The 24,713-nt window shown below is 52.7% G+C and overlaps 9 protein-coding genes across 9 annotated transcripts in view; 5 read left to right on the plus strand and 4 right to left on the minus strand.

Annotated features, from left to right (window-relative positions):
- The window catches only part of BBA_00536 (Alcohol dehydrogenase superfamily, zinc-containing), a gene marked incomplete at both ends in the record, with an annotated part of 1,266 nt that extends 540 nt beyond the window's left edge, over positions 1-726 (plus strand). The window contains 2 exons of the mRNA XM_008595633.1: positions 12-455; positions 508-726. Of these exons, the coding sequence (XP_008593855.1) occupies positions 12-455; positions 508-726 (663 nt within the window). The remainder of the gene's footprint in view (positions 1-11; positions 456-507) is intronic.
- Positions 727-1,060: 334 nt separating this feature from the next.
- On the minus strand, positions 1,061-3,021 carry BBA_00537 (WD domain-containing protein; the record flags this gene model as incomplete). Its single annotated transcript, XM_008595634.1, has 3 exons — positions 1,061-1,527; positions 1,580-2,180; positions 2,227-3,021. 3 exons carry the CDS (start codon positions 3,019-3,021, stop codon positions 1,061-1,063), a joined length of 1,863 nt encoding a protein of 620 aa, XP_008593856.1.
- A 1,238-nt stretch (positions 3,022-4,259) lies between these two features.
- On the plus strand, positions 4,260-6,137 carry BBA_00538 (Atg28p-like protein; the record flags this gene model as incomplete). Its single annotated transcript, XM_008595635.1, has 1 exon — positions 4,260-6,137. The coding sequence occupies one exon, from the start codon at positions 4,260-4,262 to the stop codon at positions 6,135-6,137; it is 1,878 nt and encodes a 625-aa protein (XP_008593857.1).
- Positions 6,138-6,636: 499 nt separating this feature from the next.
- Positions 6,637-7,347, minus strand: BBA_00539 (Protein of unknown function DUF1748; the record flags this gene model as incomplete). Its single annotated transcript, XM_008595636.1, has 4 exons — positions 6,637-6,775; positions 6,900-6,942; positions 7,033-7,108; positions 7,342-7,347. 4 exons carry the CDS (start codon positions 7,345-7,347, stop codon positions 6,637-6,639), a joined length of 264 nt encoding a protein of 87 aa, XP_008593858.1.
- Positions 7,348-9,144: 1,797 nt separating this feature from the next.
- On the minus strand, positions 9,145-10,823 carry BBA_00540 (MFS transporter, putative; the record flags this gene model as incomplete). Its single annotated transcript, XM_008595637.1, has 4 exons — positions 9,145-9,639; positions 9,732-10,119; positions 10,176-10,308; positions 10,382-10,823. The coding sequence occupies 4 exons, from the start codon at positions 10,821-10,823 to the stop codon at positions 9,145-9,147; spliced, it is 1,458 nt and encodes a 485-aa protein (XP_008593859.1).
- A 3,041-nt stretch (positions 10,824-13,864) lies between these two features.
- BBA_00541 (phosphatidylserine decarboxylase family protein) lies at positions 13,865-15,187 on the plus strand (the record flags this gene model as incomplete). The annotated part of the gene is made up of 1 exon (XM_008595638.1): positions 13,865-15,187. One exon carries the CDS (start codon positions 13,865-13,867, stop codon positions 15,185-15,187), a length of 1,323 nt encoding a protein of 440 aa, XP_008593860.1.
- A 240-nt stretch (positions 15,188-15,427) lies between these two features.
- On the plus strand, positions 15,428-15,810 carry BBA_00542 (uncharacterized protein; the record flags this gene model as incomplete). The annotated part of the gene is made up of 2 exons (XM_008595639.1): positions 15,428-15,618; positions 15,693-15,810. 2 exons carry the CDS (start codon positions 15,428-15,430, stop codon positions 15,808-15,810), a joined length of 309 nt encoding a protein of 102 aa, XP_008593861.1.
- Positions 15,811-18,776: 2,966 nt separating this feature from the next.
- Positions 18,777-20,504, plus strand: BBA_00543 (pyruvate kinase; the record flags this gene model as incomplete). Its single annotated transcript, XM_008595640.1, has 2 exons — positions 18,777-19,231; positions 19,337-20,504. The coding sequence occupies 2 exons, from the start codon at positions 18,777-18,779 to the stop codon at positions 20,502-20,504; spliced, it is 1,623 nt and encodes a 540-aa protein (XP_008593862.1).
- A 510-nt stretch (positions 20,505-21,014) lies between these two features.
- Positions 21,015-23,220, minus strand: BBA_00544 (Major Facilitator Superfamily protein; the record flags this gene model as incomplete). The annotated part of the gene is made up of 4 exons (XM_008595641.1): positions 21,015-21,254; positions 21,359-22,323; positions 22,474-22,659; positions 22,842-23,220. The coding sequence occupies 4 exons, from the start codon at positions 23,218-23,220 to the stop codon at positions 21,015-21,017; spliced, it is 1,770 nt and encodes a 589-aa protein (XP_008593863.1).
- Positions 23,221-24,713: the final 1,493 nt, after the last annotated feature.

Below are 24,713 nucleotides of genomic sequence, written 5' to 3' on the forward strand. Positions count from 1 at the left end.
GGCCCGTCGAGGCCGCCGCCGGGCTCGCCGCAACGCTGCCCGTGGCCTACGACGGCCTCGTCTCGGCCGGCCGCCTGCGCGCGGGCGAGACGGTCCTCGTGCACGCCGCCGCGGGCGGCCTCGGTGTCATGGCATGCCAGATCGCGGCCTCGCGTGGCTGCCGCGTCATCGGTACCGCCGGCTCCGACGACAAGTGCAAGTATGCAAAGGGCTATGGCGCAAGCGAGTGCGTCAACTATACCGCGGATAAAAAATGGTGGGAGAAGGTCAATGCCATGACGGGGGGCAGAGGCGTGGACGTCGTGTTTGACCCAGTCGGCCTGGTCGAGCCCAGCCTCAGGTGCATGGCCTCCAAAGGACGCATCGTCGTGGTGGGCTTCGCAGGCTTGGATGGCAACTTTGAAAAGATTGCCATGAATCGCATTCTTTTGAAGCAGGTGGAACTGATTGGATATGTATGTCGCCTTACCTTTCACGGCACAACCTTTTTTGCTAATGTGTGTTTAGCGTTTTGGGCAGTCTCTAAGAGAAAACCCTGCCCGTAGAGAGGAGATTTGGGAGCAGCTGTACCCGATGCTCGAGTACTTGAGCGTCAAACCTACCCTGTCAGTCATGTATGAGGGCTTGGAAAGTGTGCCTAGAGCGTTGAGGGATATATCGGAGCGCAAAATATTTGGCAAAGCCGTAGTACGGCCAGCGATAGGTGGCAGCGTTCACCGCTTGTAAGGATTGCTTTTCTGACGACATGAGCGTGGGCTGTGGATGTGTCGAATGTATTGAAATTCAATGACCTACAACTCCCTATATATGTTCCCCATGAGCACCAGGGTATGAAGATTCGATTACCCAGCTCTCCATCATTGTGCAGCTTGCCGCCATGATCAACGCACCACACAATCTCGCGAGCCAGCTTGTCAGATGCCGAACAAAGGAAAGGACATGACAAACATTTCCATAACACGAAATTCCTTCCAAAGAATAGGTCTAAAAAGGCCACTCTGTGTCATTGGTTTTAAGCGGCTGGTGCATACCCGAGCCTTGCGCTCGGGCGAAGAGGGTGTTAATTGAGCCGTGCACCCCAGATACCTCGTCCTGCACTGACACCCAGCCATTCGCCATAGTCGTGACCTTGCAGATGTGGTGTCCAGCCCAGGTTGCCCACTTCATAATCGCATTCCCAGCTAGCAACAGGGCTCCGCGTGTTCTCCTGCGATCCGTTTGCGGGAATAGAAGAGCCCGAGTTGATGAGGTCCCAGATCAGAACCTGACAGTCGTCACCACCAGAAGCCAATGTGCCACGTCGAAGAGGGGACCACTCTAGGCAGTTGATTGACCCGCTGTGGCCATGCAGCTCGAGAAGAGCCTGACCGGGCTGCCGTACGTCGAGAACGCGAATAATGTTAGAGTCCTGGGCAAATGTAGCCAGGAGATGGGTATCGTGTGGAGAGGTGGCGAGACGCAGCAGAGGAGGAGGATTAGCCATGGTTTGCTGAGCTTGTGTAGGACTGTTGCGTCCTGAGCCATCAACTAAATGGTGTTAGCGCGGCGATTCAATGGCAGCGGATGGAAGGCATCTTACGTCGGTCATCCTTTCCGGTAGGCTCGTAAATGATGGTGGAGTGTTCTAGGCTGCGGAGATCAAACATGCGCACGCTGCCGTCCTGGCCACAGCTCACGAAAACGTCGACGCTGTTGGCGCAGAATCTCACATCGTAGACTTCCTTGTCGTGTGCAATCAGTTGCGTCTTGGCAGTCAGCGAAGGAATGTCCCAGATTGTACAGGTAGTGTCAATGCTGGAGGTGATGATGAGGCTGGGAGAAACGGTGTTCCAGTCGAGAGACGTCAGAGGAGCTGTGTGATCGGGCGTCTTTGAGTTTGACAAGAGCGCAAGAGGTGTCAGTTTGGCGGCGGCAGGGTCACGGGGACCACTACGTGTAATGGTGTTGCCGGGGTTGGATGGCGTGTCGGATGGCAGCGACCATAGTCGAAGATGATCGCCCGAAGTGGCCAAGAGATCTGTAGACTGCTTCTGCGAGGACGGCGGCTCCCATAATAGACGAGTTACGGGGTACGAGTGTGTAGCTTCGGCAAGTTTTGTGAATTCGAGGTTGTATTTGGAGGCGCCGGGTGTGTACACTTCTTGAGGCGTCGGAACAATGTGAGAGTCGAGAATTTGAATCTGGGCTAGTTAGTCGGCGCCGGCGCGAGGCGGAATAGATACGTACAAAGTTGTGTCCATCTTCGAGATAGCTGCCAACAGCAATCTTGCCAGCGCTGTTGCCCTGTGGTCTCCATTTGCACCAATCAAAGGCGTACACGGCCCAAGGTGCGAGATAATTGCTAGGCCCTGGCTGGGCATTTACGACGTCGTAGCCCATGCCGCTGGGAGAGCCGTCGGACATGCTCGAGTCGGCGCGGGGACGAATGTCGGCCAGACCCAATGGGGTGTTTGCGATGTTGCGCTGGGAGCCGGGAGGGCCGTACTTGTTGGCATCCGGGGTAGAGACAAACTGCGCCGATGAGCCGCCTGGCGTGGTAGGAGTATAGGCATGGTAAGACGACGAGGAAGCCGCATCGTAGCCGGCTGCGGGGCTGGAGCGCGAGTAGCTGTGAGAGAGGCTCAAGGGAGGCTTGCCGGCGGGAGAGTATTCCTGCATCGGGGACTGTTGCTGAGAGTGTGACTGCTGCTGGAGGCCATGCTGAGGCGGCATCGAGCCGTGAAGGCCGGGCAGCTGGGGGGTGGCGTTGGAAGACATTGGATGCGGCCGCGATGCCATGCCACCGGGTTGCAGGACGTTGGGAACGGCCGAGGATCTGGCGCTGGCGGAGGCGGTCGCAGAAGAGAGACGCTGGGAAGGCGCTGGCAATGGCGGCTGTGCGTGGTCAAACTTGATCTGGGGAGGATACTCGTGAAGGGGCATTTGCGTGCCGGCAGCCATGTGCAGCTCGTCGTGGGAATTGTCGTAGCGCCCCATGACGGGTGGTGGTCGCGCTGAGGGCACCTGCTGTGATTGGCTCATTTGGCGGGCGGAGGGACTGCAGTCAGTACCTCTGCAGTCGTCGATGTGGTGAGACGATGGCGCCTGTGGGCTGTAGGTAGGGGCTCAGCACTGCTTAACCGGGCAGAGCCTTTGTCTTGCGGCAGAGCGAGACAAGAAGTACGGATAGTAAATCTTGAGACTCGTGCAGCCTCACAACTTGGCCAGCCCAAGCGCGGCGAATGCTGGAACTTGGTAGGGTTGGCCAGTGGCTTTGCTCGCTTGAATAATGATCCAAGAAAGTAATGACGACGATGCGGGCGCCAACTCTGTTGGCAGTTTGAAACTTGAGGGACGGGGTCCGCCTTGGGCAAAAAGCGCAAGCTGGTTCTGGCCTTGTCTCGTGCTGCTTCTCCTTGTTTTCTACCCAGCCAACTGGTATTCTGTACTTGTATCTGATCGTCTTGGTATCGACGCGCAGTGCTACTGTGGGCCTCGAATGAACCTGAACAAATCACCACGCCTTCCCTTGGGTATAATCAGGAACCTGTTAATCAGTGCCAAGCAGCAGTCTAACTAGACCGTGGTAAATAATGATCGGTCAAGCTGCTGGGCTCTTGTGGGCAAGGTTTTGTTCTTTTTTTTTTTTCCTTTTCGCGCTTCTGACCTACCTGCAAAAGTATAGCAGGATGTTTCTTTTGCTGCAAACAACGCCCCGCAAGTAGGTACTTGGTACGCGTTGTTACCTAAGGTACTATTTAGGTACCAACTCATCACTCATTGCAGCCATTACCTGTATCCGTTGGTATGTACTGTTGACCGCCCCACCACCCGCTCGACACTTCCTCAGTTGCCATGATAGGAAGCACCTGATATCTTGTTTGACACGAGGTAATAATTTCAAAATATTTCAATCAACCAATGATTACCACAGGAGACCTGCGGCAGACTGGAGATTTATTGAAAAGTAATCCAACCCGCATGCTTGATCGACACCTCCCATCTGATGTCCCCCTACCTGTAGCGAAGCTGTAGCCTCACCACGTAGCTCGGCAGGCAAGCAGGCACCTCTGGCTCGCGGCACATGCTCCCTTGAGACTCTCCACTTGCACAGCTGGCCTCGTGAGCACTTTCGTCCATCTGCCACGACCTGACATTGTGTCAAATTCAGTCCGTGTTTTGTCTCTTGTGTCGTTTACTACTTCCTGATGCCATAATGCCATAATTCCCGCCATCGTGCCTGCTTCGCTTACAGCACGTCCGACCGACAAGCAGCCGACATGCCCAACTCGTCCGCCCCGAATCGCAGAAGCAACCCTACAATACGGTCCCCGATACTAGCCGCTTTTCGCAGCCCGCGAGCACGATCCTCGACAGAATACCAACTCCAAGAGCTTGAGCCAAAGCCAGAATATCCCGAGATGTCGCGAGAATATAGCTACGATGAGCGCCGGCATCTTGGGCCGGCTTTCCGAGACGATTCCACTGATGGCTGGAGTAACTATGCATCTAGCTCGCCTGGCTCACCTTCCGCACCCAAAAGGCGAGCCATGTTCCACGGACCACCTCCCCCGATTGCTGGTTCGGTCTTGGAAAGCAATCAATCACGGGGGAGCTCCGACGCTGGCCGATCTCGAGGCATAGTCGCCGCCAGCACTGCCCAATTAGGCAGCCTGCTATTCCAGCCATCTCGGCAGCAGAGCCGAATACGCCCAGATTCCGCATGGCGTGCCTTTAATCGGAGGGAACGCGCCATCGAGCAAGATATACAGCAGTTGTTGGATCTCCAAGCTACGGGGCTAGTAGCCGGCAGCGGCAGATTGCCCGATGATGAAGAGGACTTTAGTGGTACAGGTAGCAGCACGCCTACCGGAGCCCTCAACTCAACGGCGGCGTCAAAGTCAAGAATGCTCAATTCTCTGCATATGCCGGCCCGCTCGAATAAAGACGGCAACGTCATACCAGTACGGCAACCAACCGGTGGTAAGCCCCTGGGTCTCAGATCGGCCAGAGCCGGCTTGCGCAAAGCCATGGCAGCCCTGGTGGAACTTAAGCGAGAAGAGGACGCACATGTCGATGCAGCACTATCGGAGCGCAAAAATGCTCTCATTCTTCTGTCGCGTTTATCGGTGAAGCGAACTGGCATCAGCAGTGAGCTCCATGACCTTGAAGAAGATGACGAAGAACCGTTGAGCAAGGAGATTCGAGATTTAGGGTCAAAATACGAATCTCTAACACAGGAAATCAGACAGCTAGAAGAGAAGCTCATGGCAATGCGAAATCAGCGCAAATTTGTCAGAGAAAGGATTGAAGATGCGCAAAACCGACGTGATGCTGGCCTTAGTGGTTATCGTGGTGCACTCAAAGATATCGATGCTGAGCTGCAATCAATAATGATGCATCCGCCCATCCAGCCGCTCGACCTAGAAGTTTTCTCTTTGCCGGACTCTGTCAGTGACACTGGCGGAAGTCCCGGCGGCATGGAATTCATGCGACTCATTCCCGAACGGCGAACGCCCGCCATGGCCAAATCCTGGTGGGAGAAGGAGGTAGCTTTACTCGATAGGCGCAGAAAACAGATCAGCAAAGAAAGGCGGGCATTGGAGGACGGCAGTATCGCGTGGCGTGAGGTGACGACACTCGTGACGAGCTTCGAATCAAGTTTGCGGCACCTTATGAAGACGGGGGCGCCACAAGCCCCGCCATCCACAAAGGGCAAAGAAAAAGTGCCTTCGCAAGAGAGCCTCATCCAAGAACAGTTGGCAAAGATGGACGAGGTTGTCACACAGTTGGAACGATGTTTGAACAAGGCCGAATCCGAAGGCTGGAACTTGCTGGTGTGTGCCGTGGGAGCAGAGCTGGAGGCGTTTCGTGAAGCTCAGAATATGCTAAAGACCTTCTTCGAGGGGGACGCTCCATCGGAACCAAACACGATGCAGAGCGAACAAGGCCAAGAGCCGCAGCCTGCACGTCAAATTGTGGATGAGAGCGACAATGAAGTCCCACCAGATTTACTTGGATCAACTGATGATGCATCATCCAAAGAGGAAAAGACTGGAGTCATTGATGGGAGCGAAGCCACGACAGATTCTAAACGAATTGACAGTGAAAATGATGTGCCGCCCGAATTTTTGGCGGAGCTAGGAAAGGAGCATTAGGATACCAGATGCCAATGTACCAGATTTTATACCAACAGCGATCCATTCTGTACTTGATTTTTTATGCGAGTAGTATTTGTCCAGTGTTCTTTAACTTACCCGTTGATGATGAGCAGGCGATCATCGCTAGGCGTAAATAAATCGTTCGCTTTCCTACGCAAGGCTCATGAACATGGGAAGCAGGCAAATAAACACGATGAAACTCCATATCTCGTAATAAATAGTCCTAAGCCGTGCGTACATGAGGTAAACCAAATTTCCCAAAACGCCGAAAATGACAATATAATGGCACACGGCCGTCGACACCCACTGTCATGTTCCCGCTATTCCCATAGGTCGACGCCCAGGCAGGGACAGAGGCGCCGATTGTTTGGGGCGGCGGCAGCGGCAGCGGCGGCCTTGAATGAATCTGAGTAGCGAAGGGTTTTCGATCCGTGAAGCCTGGCAGTTTGCAACAATCATTCCCCCCCGTGCGTCTTTCGTTCTCCAACACCCCCGTCTATCGCGTGCGCTCAAAGAAGCTGCTCGAGCCGGCAATGGCCACGGACTGGTCCATGACCCATTCGCCGAGGCCGAGATACTTGTTGATCCACTTGTTGGCCTCCTTGTTGTCGCCGGCGACCTTTTCCGTCTTGAAGCTGTTGATGCTTGCCTGGTTAGCTTTCGTTGTCCAAATTATTGTTTTTTGCCTTGTTCTTCTAAAGTAATAACGTTGTTCCATCTACCGAAGGGAGGAAGAGGTTCGGTTCGTATTTCACTCACGTCAAACCGGTCGATCGCTTCATACCCGCGAGAAACGCAGAAACTATAAGCAAAGGGTAACGGGTTAGAGTTTCCACGTGCGCGTGGCTGGGAAAGAAAAGAGACCAAGGGGTAAAGGGGAGGGTGTACGTACTGATGACAGCGTCAAAGGCATAGTGCGTCAATCTTCCGACCTTTGACCATAATCCGAACGTCAGTAGGTTAAGGAGCTGCAAGAGAAGGAAGATCGTCTTAGACAAATGCCCAAAACCAAGAGATTGGTTGCGTAAACATGCCATTCAAAAGAAAAGGGGAAAGGGTTTGTCTTGAACAGGAGAAGGGAAGAAAACGGTGCATGTAGAAAGGTGCCCGCCGAATCCTTTGCTCCGGTTTCAATCGCAACGTTCGGCGAGCAGCAGCTAGCTGCCACACAGAGGGGGTAGAGGGAGTCTGAACAACTTACAACCATATTTGCGACTGAGAAAAATTCGTAATGTGAGGGTAGGTGTTCGCCGTCTGGTGGGCTCGTAGGGCTCGTAGGTTCTGGTTCTGGTCGAGGTCTTGGAGATGGGCTGATGAAGGTGACGATGGTGGTGGTTGCGTGGGCAACAACTCGTCAGGCGGAGTGGCCAGCGGGTGACGGCGCCGAAAGTGGGTAGCCGAGCTCTGCTTTTGGCTTGGGGGCCTCGGACGCAGGGACTTGGCTCACGTGCTGCGGCTGGGTGTGGCTAGTGATGTGGCATAGCATAACAGGCCAGTGGTGGGATGTGTAGAAAGAGAAAAAGAAAAGGAAATTTGTGAATACAACATTCAATTTCTAGAAAAATCTAAATCTAGTTAAATTATGCTTCTAGTCTTTGTCACTTTCCCAATCTTCTGTGAATTGTTCGGTCGATGAAAAGCCTAGTCAGACTAGTATGCATTTCTGAATTAGGCACTTGGATTGCACCGTTACACCAGTGATAACTAGGTAACTAGATGCCTCTGGTATAAATTAGGTGATACTGGCCTGCTCTAGGGAAGACGTTTTTACCAATTCAAGACCCAGCAAATCGACTGGAATTCTTCCTCGAGCTAACGTTACCTCACCCTTTGTCTTGTTAGTCAGTACCGATGAGCCAATTGGTGATGTTAAGCGAGCGACTAATACGAAGTCGCGCGATTATTTGCTGGAAAGAAATTTTGATTTGACCAGTATAATGAAGACGAGCATCGATCCTGCCCAAGCGGCATTTTCGATGTTACAGTAAACCAAGTATTTTTACAGTATCGTTATCCTATCGCTAGGACGTTACAATCCACCATAGAAGAATGGTGTGGTCAAGTCCTCGTACTGGAAATCCTTCGGTGACGGGTAGGCGATGGAAAAAAAAGTGCGCTCAACTGAGCAGAAGGGCAAAAAAAAAAAAGAAAAGAAACAAATTGTCTGATGAGAATGGGATTCGAACCCATGAGGATTGCTCCACCAGGAATGATGCTAAGGTGACCTTAACCTGGCGCCATAACCAACTCGGCCATCTCACCGATTGATGATTTGTGTGAAATGCACCGGGATGCATTGAGATATGTTCTTCATGGTACGGTCGAGGTGGTGTCGCGGCTTGGAATACATAGAAAGCAGCCTGAGACATCTTCAAGCAAATACCATATAGGCTGTAAGTAGTATAATGGTTGGAATCAGCGCATTTTGGCCGGTCCAAAAGCGATACCATCTACGGCCAAAAACCATGTTCTCTGTAATCACGCTGGCTGTCATTTTGCTGGACTGCCTGGGGCATAATTGGCAACTGGACTACAAGGTTCGGCAGGTTCCAGAACATACCTGAAATTTGGGCATATCAAGTGATTTATGGCCTAATTGTCTGTCCTTGTGACAGCTATGCGCAAATTATGACCAGCTCCGTCACCCCGAGAGGATACGAGTATCTCTTCTTTTCAGTATTTAGTGTTATTCGGCAAGCATCCAGTCTGACGGGGCCCTCGATCAGCAGCGCCGTCATTGACGCATCGCCAGGTGGAGGTTCAAAGAGCCACAGAGCGCCATTGTACTTTTTGTTTGCTCTGGATCTTGTCAGTGCAGCGGGTATTTTCATGTTTCTGGATGTGGATAAAAATGCAAAAGAACAAAACGCTTTCCTCCGGGAAAAAGCCGTCAGTGTCTATGGTGTCGCCCTCGGTACAGACGGTGATGGTGATGGAAACAATGATTGATCACCGTGACCTATATCAAAAGTGTGCGCAGTTCGTATTTCTACCCTTTTTAGGCCTAAACATTCGTTTCGAAATTACTGACGAGTCGTACGCAGCTGAGAACGATGACGGCAGATCCAAAAAACGCTCCAGCAAGCAAGAATGGCAGACCCAGCCACTCTGTCCCCCAAACCAAACCTTGGCGAAACGACGCAGATAGAAGCGGACCAGCAATAATTGAACCCAAAGCCTCGAATATGCTAATGGTGGTGTACATGACGTCGGTGTGGCGCTTGTCAACCACTGATGCTAGCAGGCTTCGCGCCAGCATTGGGTACGCGTAGCTCAAGGTGAACAGGCCAAGACCGATAGTCATCAAGGGAACCTTGCTCGAGGCTCCAATGACAAAGGCCCCAATTGAGGAGGCAACGATGCTGAAGCGTGCGAGAAGTAGATCTGTTGTCTGCGAAGGCATGCCTCGTGCTTGAACGAGAAACTGCGTGACGGCTGGGAGAACAGCCGTGAGAAGAATAAGGGTTATGAGCCAGTGTATGGATAGCAATAACGAAGACTGAATTGCCAAGTTAGAATTCTGCTTTGTGCTACCAGAAATGCCCGTGACGAGAAGAATACGGGTAGCGAGAAAAGAAAGATGAGACTCACGTCCGCCCATGTCCATCCGTATCGTTTAGTGACATATTGTAGAAGGATGTCGGGCGCGGAGCGACCTAGAGTAGACACTAGCAAGGTAGATAGAAGCGAGATGGACAAGAAATTCTGTCGTGTAAACCACATGGCAGCGTTTGAGATTTGTTGGAGCCGCCCACCAAGTGTTTGTGGCTCTTCCTCGTCCCCAGTAATCGCCGTGTCTGGTTTACCTTTGGAAACATCTACCGAGAAGAAGAATGCAGTCAAGGTGGCAGTCATGGCCAGTAGAGCGCCGCAATAAGCAGACACCCAAACGCTCATTCGTATGAGCGCAGACGCCATCAAGCTACCGACGACTTGGCTGCCGATAGGTGTAGCGTTGACGTAGAAGAACGTGGTTGATCTATTTAGCGTTTAGCGCAATTGTAATGGCCGCCACGGACTTTTTGCGTCAAATACCTCTTGCTTTCGTGAACAGCATCACTTAGAAGAGCAAAGATCATGGCATTGAAGACGGGCACACCACCTCCGATGAATGTAAAGGTAGACGATAGCCAGACTAGACGCGGCGAGAAGACGGCCGGAAAAGAACCTGCAGTGCTAGTCAGTAATTGCAGCCACTGATTCCGCAAGTATTTATATGAGTAAATACAGATGCGACATACAGACGACTAGGACAAAGGTGGCGGCTAGGGTGGCACCCAGTACAGCCAGTGCCAGAATGAACTGCCTCCCATATTTCTTCGCAGCCAGACCGTACATCATTGCAGTGAGGAGCCCAGGGATAAGATCAAACGTAAGCTGCCAGCCGCGAATAAACGACAGCTCTCGTTGGACGTTTTCATTCTTGCAGCGGGGATCTATGCCGCTTGCGTGGTCGGAGACTAGTTGTCGACAGATGATGCTTTCCAAGATTTGATTGAGTGGAATCGTGATGAGAACATTGCTAATCTCCATGCAGATGCTGAGAAAGAAGCATTTGAAAATGATGTAATGTGACTGGGTGCTTTTAGAGCCCCGAGGGGCTGGTGAGATGAGGAGGCTCTGCTCATCTTGAGTGGCTGAGCCGGAGCCATGACGATCAGAACGCTCCTCATATGCGGCCATTTCTACTCAGGAAATTGAGTAGAGGAAAGCAGGCCCCTGGAGAAGAAAGCATCAACAACCTATGCATATTGACATACTCGGTCCACACAGGCAAATTAGAGCCGAGATATCTGATATGCTAATATCATGGCTACACGCTCAGTTGCGAGTCCGCAGCAGCAGCGCGTGATGCAGCGCGACCTGCCACAGACACGTGTACAGGCTGCAGAACTGAAACTCGACACCTGATGTGCGCCATGAGGCATATAGTTACAATCATGTGCGTCGAGTGTGCGGATGATGACTTTTGCAGCCATCCGGCAGAATGGCTACCGCTCCGGCCACGGTGGGCGCTCCGTCATTTTGAGGTCTGCCATCGCGAGGACGTCACATGGAATATTTCTCTACTCTTCGATTAAATAAAAATTATCGCGCAGGGCTTTGAATTGTCGCAGACGCTCAGAAGATGGACTGGGCTGCCATTCGAGGCTTTTGATAAGCGCCCTACTCAGCGGTCCAACTTTGTACCGATGTCGGCTAATAGATTGTAGCAAGGCAAACCCTTTGTCGTATCCATCACCTGGAAGACCGGTACGTTTTTTCCGTGAAGCCGTCGAATAGAAGCTCGTCATTCAAGTGTGCCGCTCCCGAAGAAATGTACATGTGCTGCCCCAAGTATTTGTTGTTGCCGATCGCCAGGACTTTGCCGCTGCCAGGTCCACCACTGTCGATCCAAGTTGACATGATGCAAGAAGAAGAGGGGATTTGCGACTGTTTGTCAGGAAATATTGCAGATGAAAAAAAGCAATCAATACTCTGAGTTACATTTCAACACTTACCGTTGGCCGCCGTCATGGCTTTGAAGTCGCCGTTGATCGAGTTTTGACTTTGGGAACCGTGCCTGTCGAGGAACGTGACATGAGCAGGATGGTGGGGAGGCGCAGTGAAAAGGCAGCATATTAGATGTGCTTGATATATACTGTTTGACAGGAATGCTCGAGCTTGAATAGTACAATGTCACAGAAAGATAAAATTGCACTTCTCTCTTTTATGCATTTTTTCTCCAATCGCACGGCATAGGTGAATCGTCTGGCGTGTGCCCGTCAATCCTTTTCCAGCACCGCTCGACACTGCTTCTAAGCTCTCGAAGAGACCCTGTTTCGGCATCCAGAAGCGACAAGTCTGCCTTGATTTCTTGAAAGACTGAACGCTGTGAAGGCGTAGCGAGGCTAGCAGTGGTACTATAAGCCCATTCCAAGTATACAAAGGTCTTTGCGGCTGACAGCGCCTCCCAAGAGGGAGGGAGGTACCTGGGAGATGTTGTAATGATTTTTTGCTACACCGCTAAACGCACCAAAATAGACTGTGTTGAGGTATATTAATGCTGCATGCCCGAAAACACGGGATCGTAGGGCGTGATCTGGAAGGGACCGACTTTGGCCAGGGTCGCGTAAGTACTCGGATGAAAGGTTAGCATGGCTCGTTATCTTTTTTATTTCAGCCTCTAGAGCCGCTTCTATCTCGCAAGCTCTATGAAGGAGGTCTCGCATGCTGAGAGCGCCGTGGGATAATTGTTTGCGCTTGCTGATTCCCAACGCCGTTACGTCCATTATGCTGCTCAGAATCCAGGGGTCGCAGCCAGTGATCTCTTTTAGGATGGAACCAAAGGTCTCAACAAAAGGTCTCTTGTATGAGGAAGCTGCACACCCTGGTCTCCACGCTGTGTGTTTGTGTCTCAGCTGCGGCGCATTGAATATCGTTTCAAACAAAGGTCGCCGTGAAGAATGTGGCTGCAGTCTACTCCATACCGGAGAGAAGAGGCGACGGCGGAGCGTGTCTTGAGCCGAAGAAGGGCTCTATATTGACACCAAACTTTGCTGATTCTTCACTGGGTGCACAGTCTGGCTGACGAAAGTATGGAAAGTTCGATGTTCGATCCAGAAGTGTGGCATCAGGCTGGTAGCTTGATGATTGAGGTGGGGAGACCGGCGAGTAAGGCGTTGGACCATAGCTAGTTCCTTTGGTCCCGATTTCATCGTCAAAAGGAAACGAGAAACGTGTAATACCATACTTCGATTGCGGCTTCGTCAATTGACCAAAAGTGAGTGTCAGCTGCTTGCTGCGATGGCGACTAAGACATTAGGCTCTCTGTCCTGATTAGCTAGACTGGTGTCATCGGCACAAGGAGTTGGAATAATTGTCGAAATTTCGCTCCTGACTGAACATGTTGATGCGTTTTGCTTGGCTTCTCGACTTGTAAGCGGAGCTTCCTGGCTTCCTCCCTTCTCCAAGTCGCCTTCTGTCCTTCCATGCCGGACGAGGCCCATATCTATGGCACCGCACACCGAGTTGTCGACAATTGGTGCAAGGAGGGCCGTCTTCGGTGCAACTTTTTTTTTTTCCTTTTGGAGACGGCATGTCCAGCAGCCGGTTTTGCTGCGCTGTCTGACAGACATTGTCTCATTCCGTACGGAAAGACAGTAATCGGTACTTTGGGGCGGAGAAGTCGAGACCCGATGGTCTGGCTGAAAAGCAGATAAACGCGGGCAAGAGACGGCAAGAGAAACGGAATAGACATCCATGTATGTAGCTTTCTCTCTTTTCGAATTCGGCCCCCCCCAGCCCGCTGCAGCAGCAACCGATAGAAGAAATTGATGCTTAAACAGAGGAGCAATGTAGATGGCTTGCTTGCAGCATGTCCAGTTGTCTGATGATGTGTTACTGCGACTGCATGCTGCATGTTGCAGATGCAGATGCACCGACCAAAGGCGGCAGGCACCCTGCCAGCCAGCACATCTACTGGTAATAGAACAAAAAATTACCCCTCTATGTAGCTTACTCTTCCGTCTCAAGTGTTTTTTCTCTGTATGACTTTTGCTCTTCAGCTGTGGAAAAACATTTGGTAAATAGCACCGCCATCTGATTTCTTTTTTTCGCAACACTCCATTTCGAGAGAATTGCAAGAAACCCCATCAAACAGTCGCAGTTTCTATATTTCTATTCTAATGACTATAACAACAAGCCAGCGACATGAAAGTCTCCAGCCAGACTGCCAACGCAGCATGTCGCGTTCACAGCCTGACGAAGAGGCGCAATGGCTACAGGCTTTTATCCGCGACGTCGACGAAAGGACATCCAAAAGCTCTACTACCAAGCTACTTCCCTCCGTGCACCGACTAAAACAGTTGATTGAGAGCAGGCCTCAGCTCCGCATGTGGGCAGCAGCAATGTTTGAGGAAGTGCCAAACAAGGCTCCTTACAACGCCGTCAACCAAGCGAGCCCGCCGCGGAGCCTCGTCCGAGGGTACGAGCACATGATTGAGCTGCTCAACGTCATTGTTGCCCAAGTGGCCCCAACCTGGACGCTTTCCACCAAGGGTAGCATCAAGCTCATGGGAGTCCCCGTTCAGGCCATCCTCGACTGGGCAATGGGCACCCCCAGCGGGCACGCCTTCTTCCTGGACGCGCAAGTCAATGCCTGCTTCAAGGAGATACTTGGTGTCTGGCGCGATGAGCTGCTCGCTACGAGCAAGTCCCAGAGCGTCATCACGACTGCTCCAGGCAACTGGCTGTCTCCCGAGGCCGTGGCTGCGATTGAAAAGGACGCCAACCTGGACCGCAGCGAGCGGTATACGTTTGAAGAGCTATTTCTCTGCGACCCTCGAGGCGACCCAGTACATTGGGGATTCAAGTCTTTCGATGACTTTTTCGTCCGTCGCTTCAGGGACTTTGACAAGTTGCGCCCGGTCGGCTACCCAGACCGGCCGGAGTGGGTTGTAAATTCGTGCGAGTCCAAGCCGTCGGCCATCAGGTCGCAAGTCAAGGAGGTTGACAGTTTTTGGCTCAAGGCTACAAACTACTCCGTTTCAGAGATGCTCAACCATCACGAATGGGCCGAGAAGTTTGTAGGCGGCACCGTGCACCAGTCAGTGTTGCTGACAACGTCGTATCATCGCTGGACCGCGCCCGTGTCGGGCAGCGTCGTGCACGCCGAGGTCATTGCCGGTGCCTACTTTTCGGAGCGCTCGACCAACGGCATCGGCACCGAGCCCGTCTCCGCGCCGCTTTTCAATCTAGTATACCTCAGCCACGTTGCGACGCGCGCCGTCGTCTTTATACAGGCCGATGAGCCCGTCGGTCTAATGTGCTTTATTGGCATCGGCCTCGCCGACGTGTCCTCGTGCGAAATTCTCCCCAAGTTTATGACGGGCTGGCCAAAGAGGATTCAAAAGGGAGAGGAGCTTGGCATGTTCCACTACGGCGGCTCGAGCCAATGTCTGTTGTTCCGCAGAGGACTGAAGCTCGCTTTTACAGAGAATGCGCTGCCTGGAAATCAGTTTAGGACTCTCCCTGTTCGCAGTCCCTTGGCTCTGGCATACGAGTAGTCGCATATACCGAATCAATAGATATACTTCATGACGAATGACAAACGTCTATGTGTGCTTATGTGGCAAAGAAGTCTAGACAAACGCCGTACGTGCAGTTGATCATGTAGGTGCAAAGGTCGTGCATGATGGCGCCGTGACTGCAGATCATATGCTGAAAAGACATTACCGGCAGCATGGCGTTAATCTGTGCCCATCCACATCGTGGAATCCGACTACTCCGACCTGTATCAAGAAGCCATGTTAACCAACTACGACGATCCGCCCGAAATAGGGGAAAAAATCTTGGGCGAGACCTTGTATTTCAACGGCAGTCTCTTTTCCGAGAAAGAGCTCGCCGCCGGCCCGCAGCCCGGACTCAGCTTCGCAGCATCAACCGGCAGCTCGAGCTCGGGCTGCTGCTGGATTCGTCAGGTGCCGGAGAACCCCTCGTACGAGCGCGGCCGCTGAAGCGCATTCTGTATCTCGGCTGCGGCTGGGGCGTCCTCACACGGCACCTACCCAGGACGTTTCCCGACTGCCCGCCCGTCGACGCCGCCAACCTCAGCCTCTGTCGCGCGCGTGGCGCAGCGCATGGCACCAGGCGGGATTATATTGGTTTCGGACCCTCTGTACAGAGATGAAGAGAGCAAACACCTTGAAAGAATCAAAACTCTTGTAAGAGGCTGGTTTGGCCCTTTAATTTCGAGTTGGAGCCATGTCATCGGGCTGCCTGCCATTTTTGATTGGTAGATTGAGGCTGGAATTAGAATTTTTTTTTATCTGTAAACGGAGGCTGGGATCTGCAAGGCTGAAACATGATGAATGAGAGCACTTGTATGATTTTTGACTCGGTTGCCGGGACGAGAAATGCTGATTCGGCTTGCTCTTGGGGAAGGTGCCTCTGTGGCTTCGCTTCCTGCGCAGTGACGGGATACAATGTCGCTGGTTGACTTTGCAAAGTTGGTCTGAATTTAATGTGAAACCAGAGACGATGATTCAAGAACGTTCTGTGGCCCGCTGACAGCTTCGTCAAGTCATTGGTGCATGTGTGCAGGACATTGCGTTGTGTCGTTTGCAAATTTCTTCGGCCGTAGATACCCTGCTTGGAAGAACAAAAGTGCAGGAGCAGTCCACCTCGCGTGCTGAGCCCAATGCAGCAATGTTTGACAGTCCCATCAAATCATCTTCTTCGGTCCGTTCTGCAGTGCTTGATATAGAGGCGTCAAGTCGCAGATGCCACTTTCATCCAACATCCCTGGCTAGCAGTTGCCGCAACCTTTGCCACCACCAATAGAAACATGGGTCAACGAGATTGTAGCATGCGACAGAGGCAGTGATGATGGCAGTGAGCAAGGCGGCAGACAAGAGATGATGCGACAAGACTAAGGTGGTGACGTGTTGTGCAGGTGTGAGAGATGATTATGATGGAGAGATTGGCGAGCAGCCTCGTGTGTCGCAGTAAAGATGTGGATCCACACCTTCATTGACGTGAATTAGGCCTTTTGTACGTTTATATCGTTACCTATGTCCTATGGCCGAACACCACAGAACACTTGACGGTGGAACAGCAGACAACTAAAAATTAACATGGGCCCGGTGCATGCACGGAGAGACCCGATCGGATATGCAACGGATCCGGCTAGTAGGTCACGGCGAACTGTTTGGGAACGGAAGTGAGCAAGTAGGACTGCTGTTTTCCAAGCTGCAACAGAGCCGTTGAGCGATAGAATCATGGTTAATGTCTTGATTTTGAAAAGAGCACTGCCGAGCTTCATGGACCCAAATCTTTACCTCGTAATGTGACGTTGCTGTGAAAGTGTAGAGTGGTGGTGCGTGTACCCTCCTGCTTGGACAAGGAGTAATATCATCATGCACGACTCAGAATCAGGCATCTCGGTCCCAGTTGCCAGATTTCAGCTAGCGATTCCAATTGCGACGATCAAAGCCCAATTGCCCGAAACATGCGGCTCATGACTCGACGATTTTAGGGGGACATGGGGTCCGAGTTACAAGGAGAATGAAGGAGAATAGTAATGTCGAGTAATACGCGGACCCGTTTTGCAAGAGAGCAGTAACTATTTATTGAGAAATTGTTGAGGGAAATATTTAGTTAGTATTTAGTAAAGTATGGCGGCGGGCGTGGTGCTGATGAATGAGGCTAGCTAGCGGGCCGATGCTCCGGTGCAGGGAGAGAGGGCGGCAGGACCGGCGCCGCAGACCGGTGGTGTGGATGCCATGGTGGCGTTGCAGATAAGGAAACGAGCGTGATTCTGCAGGATTCAGAACGGACCGACTTGAAGGAGATGTGAAGAAATGGCGCAAAGACGAGGGGGCTGGTTGTTGGGCACAAGTTGCCAAGGTTTCGTTACTGCGTCACGGGTGGACAGCAGCCAAGGTCTGGGAAAACGCGCGAGGCAGACGCAGACTCGAGCCACCAACACACGAATACTTTTGGGAGTGATTATCGAGAACAAAGACGGGAGGTAGCCTTGACGTCAGGGCGCGTCAGAGGCTGGCGGCGGACATGTGTGTGCGTGTGTGTATATTACGTCGATGACACTGAATTTACTGAATAAATAATGAGCAGAGTTGGACTCTTTCATTGTGATGCAAAAAGAATGGGTGCTCGGCCCGGCGACGCTTATTTCTTATTCTTCTCACCCAGCCCAGTGGTCTAGTTGTCTGAAGACAGCATACCGAACCCATGAAAAACGAGCTATTTGCTGGTCTAATTTTTTTTTGGTGCAAAGATAAGGAAGCAAAAACAGGCAGCTAATTATACTGGGTCGATGGGCTAATATTAGCGAGCTGTAGCGGGGCAGTCTGGTGTTGCCCCTCTTGACCGGCGGTTCAGCGGACAAAAGCACTGAAAGCAGTAACAGGCTGTACCCTTTTTTGGCGCTGTTCAAGTCTCCGAAACGGGCCTGTAAGCAATTGCTGCCTAGGTAGGTAGGTAGCAGCGATGCTGCGAAGCTAGTTACAAGGCTCTTGGGCTTTCTGTTGATGCCAAAATTTGCTGGTGAGACAACTGCGACGAGAGCTGTAGTGGGGCACCGTCGACCGAAACCGCCGCCACCATCTCACGAAACAAATTTGCATCAAAAGTCGAGGTATTTCATTGAGATATGAAGTGAGAATGCTGTCATGTTGTAGATTTCGATTAGATAGCGAATGTCATGTAGGGAAATATATTGGCCAGTCTCACCACACACAGACAAAGGCCCCTTCCAGGCAAACACGCCCGTCAGTCGACTCGTTTACCCCTCCTTTCCTCCCCCCCCCCCCAGCCAGAGCTTCCCAGCAACGTGCGACATCAATTGGTCCCTCTGCCAGGTCAAATAGGAAAAAGTACTTGATACCTGCCTGCCCGTCCGTCCACCGCTTGCTTGCATTCCACTTTCTGCCAAAGCATCAAGTCAGCTTTGATTTTTTTTTCTAGGCTTGCCGCCCCTCCTCAACCAACCATTCCCGCCATCCACCCCCCTCCACCATCTAACCAAGCCAGACTTTTTTGCTAGACCCTGTTCCGGCCTCCTTGACTTAGCTTTGTCTTATCCTCTTGTCTTTCTGCCTTCAGACCTGCTTATCTTCTCCTCCTTTCTTCATCATGCCCCAAGCAAAACGTCAGCGCTCCGTTTCACTCATGGCTGCTACTGCTCAGGACCATCTCGACATTGGCGGCGGCCGCCTCTCATGGCTCTCCTCCCTCGACACCGCCTACAGCCCCCAGCACAATTATCGCCGCTCCTCCATCATTTGCACCATTGGCCCCAAGACCAACTCGGTCGAGGCCATTAACCGTCTTCGCGATGCCGGCCTTAACGTTGTCCGCATGAACTTTTCCCACGGATCGTACGAATACCACCAGTCCGTTATTGACAATGCCCGCCAGGCCGTGGCCACCCACCCCGGCCGTCCCTGCGCCATTGCTCTCGACACAAAGGGCCCCGAAATCCGAACTGGTAACACCGTGGGCGATGCTGATCTGCCCATTGCTGCCGGCCACGTCCTAAACATTACCACTGACGACAAGTACAAGACTGCTTGCGACATTGACAACATGTAAGCTTCACTGCCCCGCTCGCAGCTCCCCGACCTCCCCGACCTCTCCGCCTGAGCTCACCTTTTCTGCCAATCGCCCCTCATTTGCTGACCAAACTTTCTCAGGTACGTCGACTACAAGAACATCACCAAGGTCATTCAGCCTGGCCGCATCATCTACGTCGACGACGGTGTCCTTGCTTTCGACGTCCTCTCCATCAAGGACGAACAGACCATTGAGGCCCGCGCCCGCAACAATGGCTTCATCTCCTCCCGCAAGGGTGTCAATCTGCCCAACACGGACGTCGACCTCCCCGCCCTGTCTGATAAGGACAAGGCTGATCTCAAGTTTGGTGTCAAGAACAATGTCGACATGGTGTTTGCCTCTTTCATCCGCTCTGGCCAGGATATCAAGGACATTCGCGCCGTCCTTGGCCCCGAGGGCCGCAACATCCAGATCATTGCCAAGATTGAGAACCGCCAGGGCCTCAACAACTTCCGCGACATCCTCGACGAGACGGACGGTGTCATGGTCGCGCGTGGTGATCTGGGTATCGAGATTCCCGCCGCCGAGGTCTTTGCCGCCCAGAAGAAGATGATTGCCATGTGCAACCTCGCTGGCAAGCCCGTCATCTGCGCCACCCAGATGCTCGAGTCCATGATCAAGAACCCCCGCCCTACGCGCGCCGAGATCAGCGACGTTGGCAACGCCATCACCGACGGTGCCGACTGCGTCATGCTTTCCGGCGAGACCGCCAAGGGCAACTACCCAGCTGAGGCCGTCCGTGAGATGCACGAGGCCTGCCTCAAGGCTGAGAACACTATCCCCTACGTTTCCCACTTTGAGGAAATGTGCAGCCTCGTCAAGCGCCCCGTCCGCACCGTCGAGTCTTGCGCCATGGCCGCCGTTCGCGCCTCTCTCGATCTCGGCGCCGGTGGCATCATTGTCCTCTCCACCTCTGGCGAGTCTGCTCGTCTCCTCTCCAAGTACCGCCCCGTCTGCCCCATCTTCATGGTTACCCGCAGCGCCACCACCTCTCGCTTCGCTCACCTGTATCGCGGTGTGTACCCCTTCCTCCTCGACGAGCCCAAGCCCGACTTCAGCAAGGTCAACTGGCAGGAGGATGTCGACAAGCGCATCAAGTGGGCCGTCAGCCAGGCTCTGCAGCTTGGTACCCTGACTACTGGCGATACTGTCGTCGTCGTCCAGGGCTGGAAGGGTGGCATGGGCAACACCAACACTCTGCGCATTGTCCGTGCTGAACCTGAGCACCTTGGCATTGGCGAGATGTAAATTGACAAGCTGGAGGAAAATTGCAATGATGGAAATAAAGCACAATAAAATGGAGTTTCTGCTTTCTTTTGTACCGTAATCAAGGGGGTTTTATGACGCAACAAGACGAGAAAGGATAGAGCGAGCCTGATGAATTGTCGCAGACGCCTGAGAAGTGCGGAGACGAAGCAGGCAGTTGCAATGACGCGTTGAAGTATTATATCTGAAATAACCAATCAATGAACCGTTAAATTGATAGCAACCTAAGGGACATTCATGTGTTTGTCTGAATCGTTGGATTGGTACCCATTTATGATGACGCTGTGAAGCCAGTGAATCACTAGAAATGGCAAGGAAGCACTGCCATGACTGAGCAAAGCTTCGCGTGCCCTCGAGCAAACAGAAGCAGTATATAGGTTGCCTGTATATTTGGGATATGCCACATCTCCTGATATCTATATTGCGGCAACAAACTGCCATTCTCCCTTTTTATCCCACGCCATTCATCGTAAACGTTGTTTAAGTTTCTTTCTATAAACTCTCAATGGCAAACCTTTTGCGCAAAAACTCGCCGTACCGCATAAACAGCCACGGAACAGGGATGAGAGCCACGGCGATGAATGCCAGCAGGCTGTTGCCCCATCCCAGGCCCAGCTTCTGGTACATGGGCCCGCCGGCGAGAGGCAGGACAGCGCCGAGGAGCGAGCGCACGACCGAGTTGGCGGCGAGAGCGGAGGCGGCGTAGATGGTGAATGTGTCTACGAGATATAGCTGCAGAGACTTATGAGAAGAGGGAGATGTTAGTTAGCTCGGGGGGTGTGTTTGTTGAACGATGAAAGATGCAAAAACAGAAGGGGAAAGGGGGGGGGGTTTACCATGAAAATGACGAGATTTCCAACTCCCATGATGGCGGTGCCGATGATGGGCACGATCCAGTGTACTTTGTACTGCGCAGTCCAGCCGTAGATGAAGAGCCCGACGGGCAGCAGTACAGCGCCGAGACGCAGCGGCGGGAGGCGGTACTCGGGCTTGATGGCGCCGACGCTAGGTCTACGGCGCGTCATGCCCTCTTCCCCATCGTCGTCGTTGTCGTCGTTGTCGTCGTCTACCGCCAGCTCGCCCGCTTCTTTTGCCTTTTTCTTGATATATCTGTCGCTCGCCGACGAAAAGTACGCCACGCCCAGCATGGAGCCGACGCCGAGGCCCAGAAACGCGAGGCCCGCGCGCACGCCATCGAACCCGTACTGCTGCTCAAACAGCGGCGTGATGCTCGTAAACATAATGTACAGGTACCCGTACGCGATGCCTACAAAGACGTTGCAAATGGCGCAAATGGGCGAAAAGACGAGCAGCTTGAATGGTCGAAGGATGGCGCGCAGAAACAGCTCCCGCGGAGTGAGCCCAGCGTCGAGCTTGGAGCGAAGCAACGCTGCCGTATTGTTGTTGCTGTTGTTGTTATTGTTGTTGTTGTTTTGTTGGCGACGTCGTCGTCGTCGTAGGCGGTCCGTCTTGCGCTGGAGCAGCACGGGCGCATAGGTTTCGCGGGAAAAGGCGAAAAAGATGAGGGAGAGAAAGGAGGAGAGAATGACGAGGACCCAAAAGACCCAGCGCCAGGAGAGACGCTCGGCGACGATGCCGCCGACGACGGGGCCGATGATGGGGCCGAGGAGCGGGCCGATGGAGAAGCCGGCCATGGCGGCGCCGCGGTGCTGCTGGAGAATCATGTCGGAGATGCTGCCGCCGCCGTTGGTGACGGGGCAGGAGCCAAGGACGCCGGAGAGGAAGCGGAAGATGATGAGGGCGTTGAGGGTGGGTGCGAGGGCGCAGCCGATGAGGAAAGCTGGAAAGGGGGAGAGAGGGAAGGGAAGGAGGCGGTTAGTCAAGCTGGGGAGAATAAGAAGAAGAAGAAGGAGGAGGAGGAGGAGGAGGAGGAGGAGACGGAGGGGGAAGAGATGGGGTGAGAGAGGGGAGAGCAAAAAAAAAAAAAAACGTCCGATGAAGCCAACATTGGCAATGTGGTAGATGCGCGTCCGTCCGTAGAGTTCAGACAGCGGCGCAAAGAGCATCGGGCCGGCCGCGAAGCCGAGAATGTAGACGGAGACGCAAAAGGCGCCGAGTTCTTTGCTATCCGACTTGAACTCGCGCATGAGCTTTGGTACGCCCGGAGCAAACATTGCTACATCATTTGTCGGTCAGTTTTTTTTCTTTTTTCTTTTTTTTTTTTGTTGTCGGTTTAATGAAGAAGAAGTTTTGACGAGTGAAACGGCGGGAGCAAAAAGGGAAGAAAAAGAAGGAGAAGAAGGAACAAGAAGAAGAAGAAGAAGAAGAAGAAGAAGAAGAAGAAGAAGAACAACGTACAAGATGCTAGAGGCGTAACAAAGGTCAGCGCGCTTATCAAGACACAATTAAACACCTTGATCCAGGGCTTCCAGTTGTAGGGATTCTCTGGGTCGTCGGGGCCGTCCCAAAAGACGACGTTGTTGGCGTCGACGCCGGGCGGTAACATGTTGTCATCGTCGTCGTAGATGGGGCCGTCGTAGATGGGGCCGACGTCGGTGCTCCGGTTCACGACCTGCGCCGTGGACTCGGCTTTGATGCCGTATTCGTCGCCGTCGTTTTGAGCGCCGCGTTGCTGCCCGCGCCCGGCTTTTTCATCCAGGTACAACATGTCGGTGGTCGTGGAGTCGGTCGTGGTGGCATCGGTGACGGCCGCCGGCCCGTCGGTGCTGGTAGCCATGGGGGGCGTGGGGGGGAGGCGCGCACAGCGCAAAACACCAACGCCTCTGATTTGTTCACGGCGATGTGTCTGTGTCTATTGTGAATGGTTGTTGGTTAAAACTTGGTCTTGAATACCTTGCCGGTCTCAAGACGAGGGGATGTAAATTGAGTGAGACCAGGCGGGGTTCAGCCTCGCCCAAGCAGGGGGGGAGGGGTGATTGTCGCATAATAGCGATGGGCGCGTCGACAGAGACATTGACAAGGGCCAATGAGAGATTTCCACTTGCCTAAATACAATGGCTTGCCTGTTTTTATTCTTCTGTCTGACAGAATCATCAAGCCCAGCAAAAATCTGGGGATAGCCCGGTAACTAGCGGCCCTCGGGAGATCTTGTAGCGAAAGGCGGGGGAGTTGCCGCTAAGTTGAAATGATGGATTCGCAGATCAGTAGCAGAAAAGCTATCCGCGAATCCAAGAGTGAAAAGTAGAACGTGGGTGAGAGACTGTATTTGTATTCACAACGAAAAGTAAAGGAGTTATTTTTATGGAGGGGACAACTTTGACAAGGCTCGCTTATTTTACATCCTTCATGTCTGAGACATGACACCTCAGGCGGAGACGGGTCGGTGTGGGCTTGCCCGGGCATTAAAAAAGTAAGCTAAAATGTGAAATATGCATATTCGTAAATGTGATGATGACTGGTACTGAAGGGCTTGTTCCGTTTTGTTCCCTTGCTGCAGCCACCGACAGTATGGGATTGATTGTGATGCGTTGCGACATTTGGACGGATAGTAGCTGGATGCTTTCATCATCGCTCTCTGCAGCTTCTCGACAAACAAGCCGCCCGATCTGTATAGGCAAGCGACAGTCCAGCGCAATTCGGACAGCCGTCATTCCACGGGGTCGCAGCGCAGCTCCGCGGGTCGGGAATGACTTGGAGTCCGTATACCATATAGACAGTGCGTGTTGTGGCTGGGCACCCGTCGGCCGAGTCACAAAATACGGATGCGAACATGCAACTATTTTACTCCCGTAAGAAGCGGGTTTATTTACCAGCATGTGTTCTTTTTTTCTCTAAGTCTGGGGTCAGACGGCGCGGGGGATGGGGTGATTTGACAAATCAAACTCGTTGTTGCCCAACGTGGCTTGACCTAGTACACAGATGGCGCCGGAACTTGTGCAGGCACTTGAGCCGAGTTGTGCTGGAATACGCGGATAGCGAGGCTTGTGCAGGTGTGAGAAATGAAGTGACTAATGGCTATTATGCAAAGAAGCCATTATTCATTTGCCAGCCCCAGAGATGGGAAAGAGAGTCACTACTGACTCTGAGATATCACACCATTCTCATGGGCATATCCACAGCCGACATATACGGCGAGAAAGAATAGCCTGTGCAGCTGATAAAGGAGCCAAGCCTAACAAGGGCTGGGCACCCTCTGGCTGAGCCATGTGCCGTCAGTGGAAAGCCTGGTGCTGTATAGAGGGCCGTACAAGTACCAGTAGCTGCAGGCCA

The sequence above is a fragment of the Beauveria bassiana genome (genome assembly GCF_000280675.1).
Source record: "Beauveria bassiana ARSEF 2860 unplaced genomic scaffold BBA_S00001, whole genome shotgun sequence".
Classification (NCBI taxonomy): Eukaryota; Fungi; Ascomycota; class Sordariomycetes; order Hypocreales; family Cordycipitaceae; genus Beauveria; species Beauveria bassiana.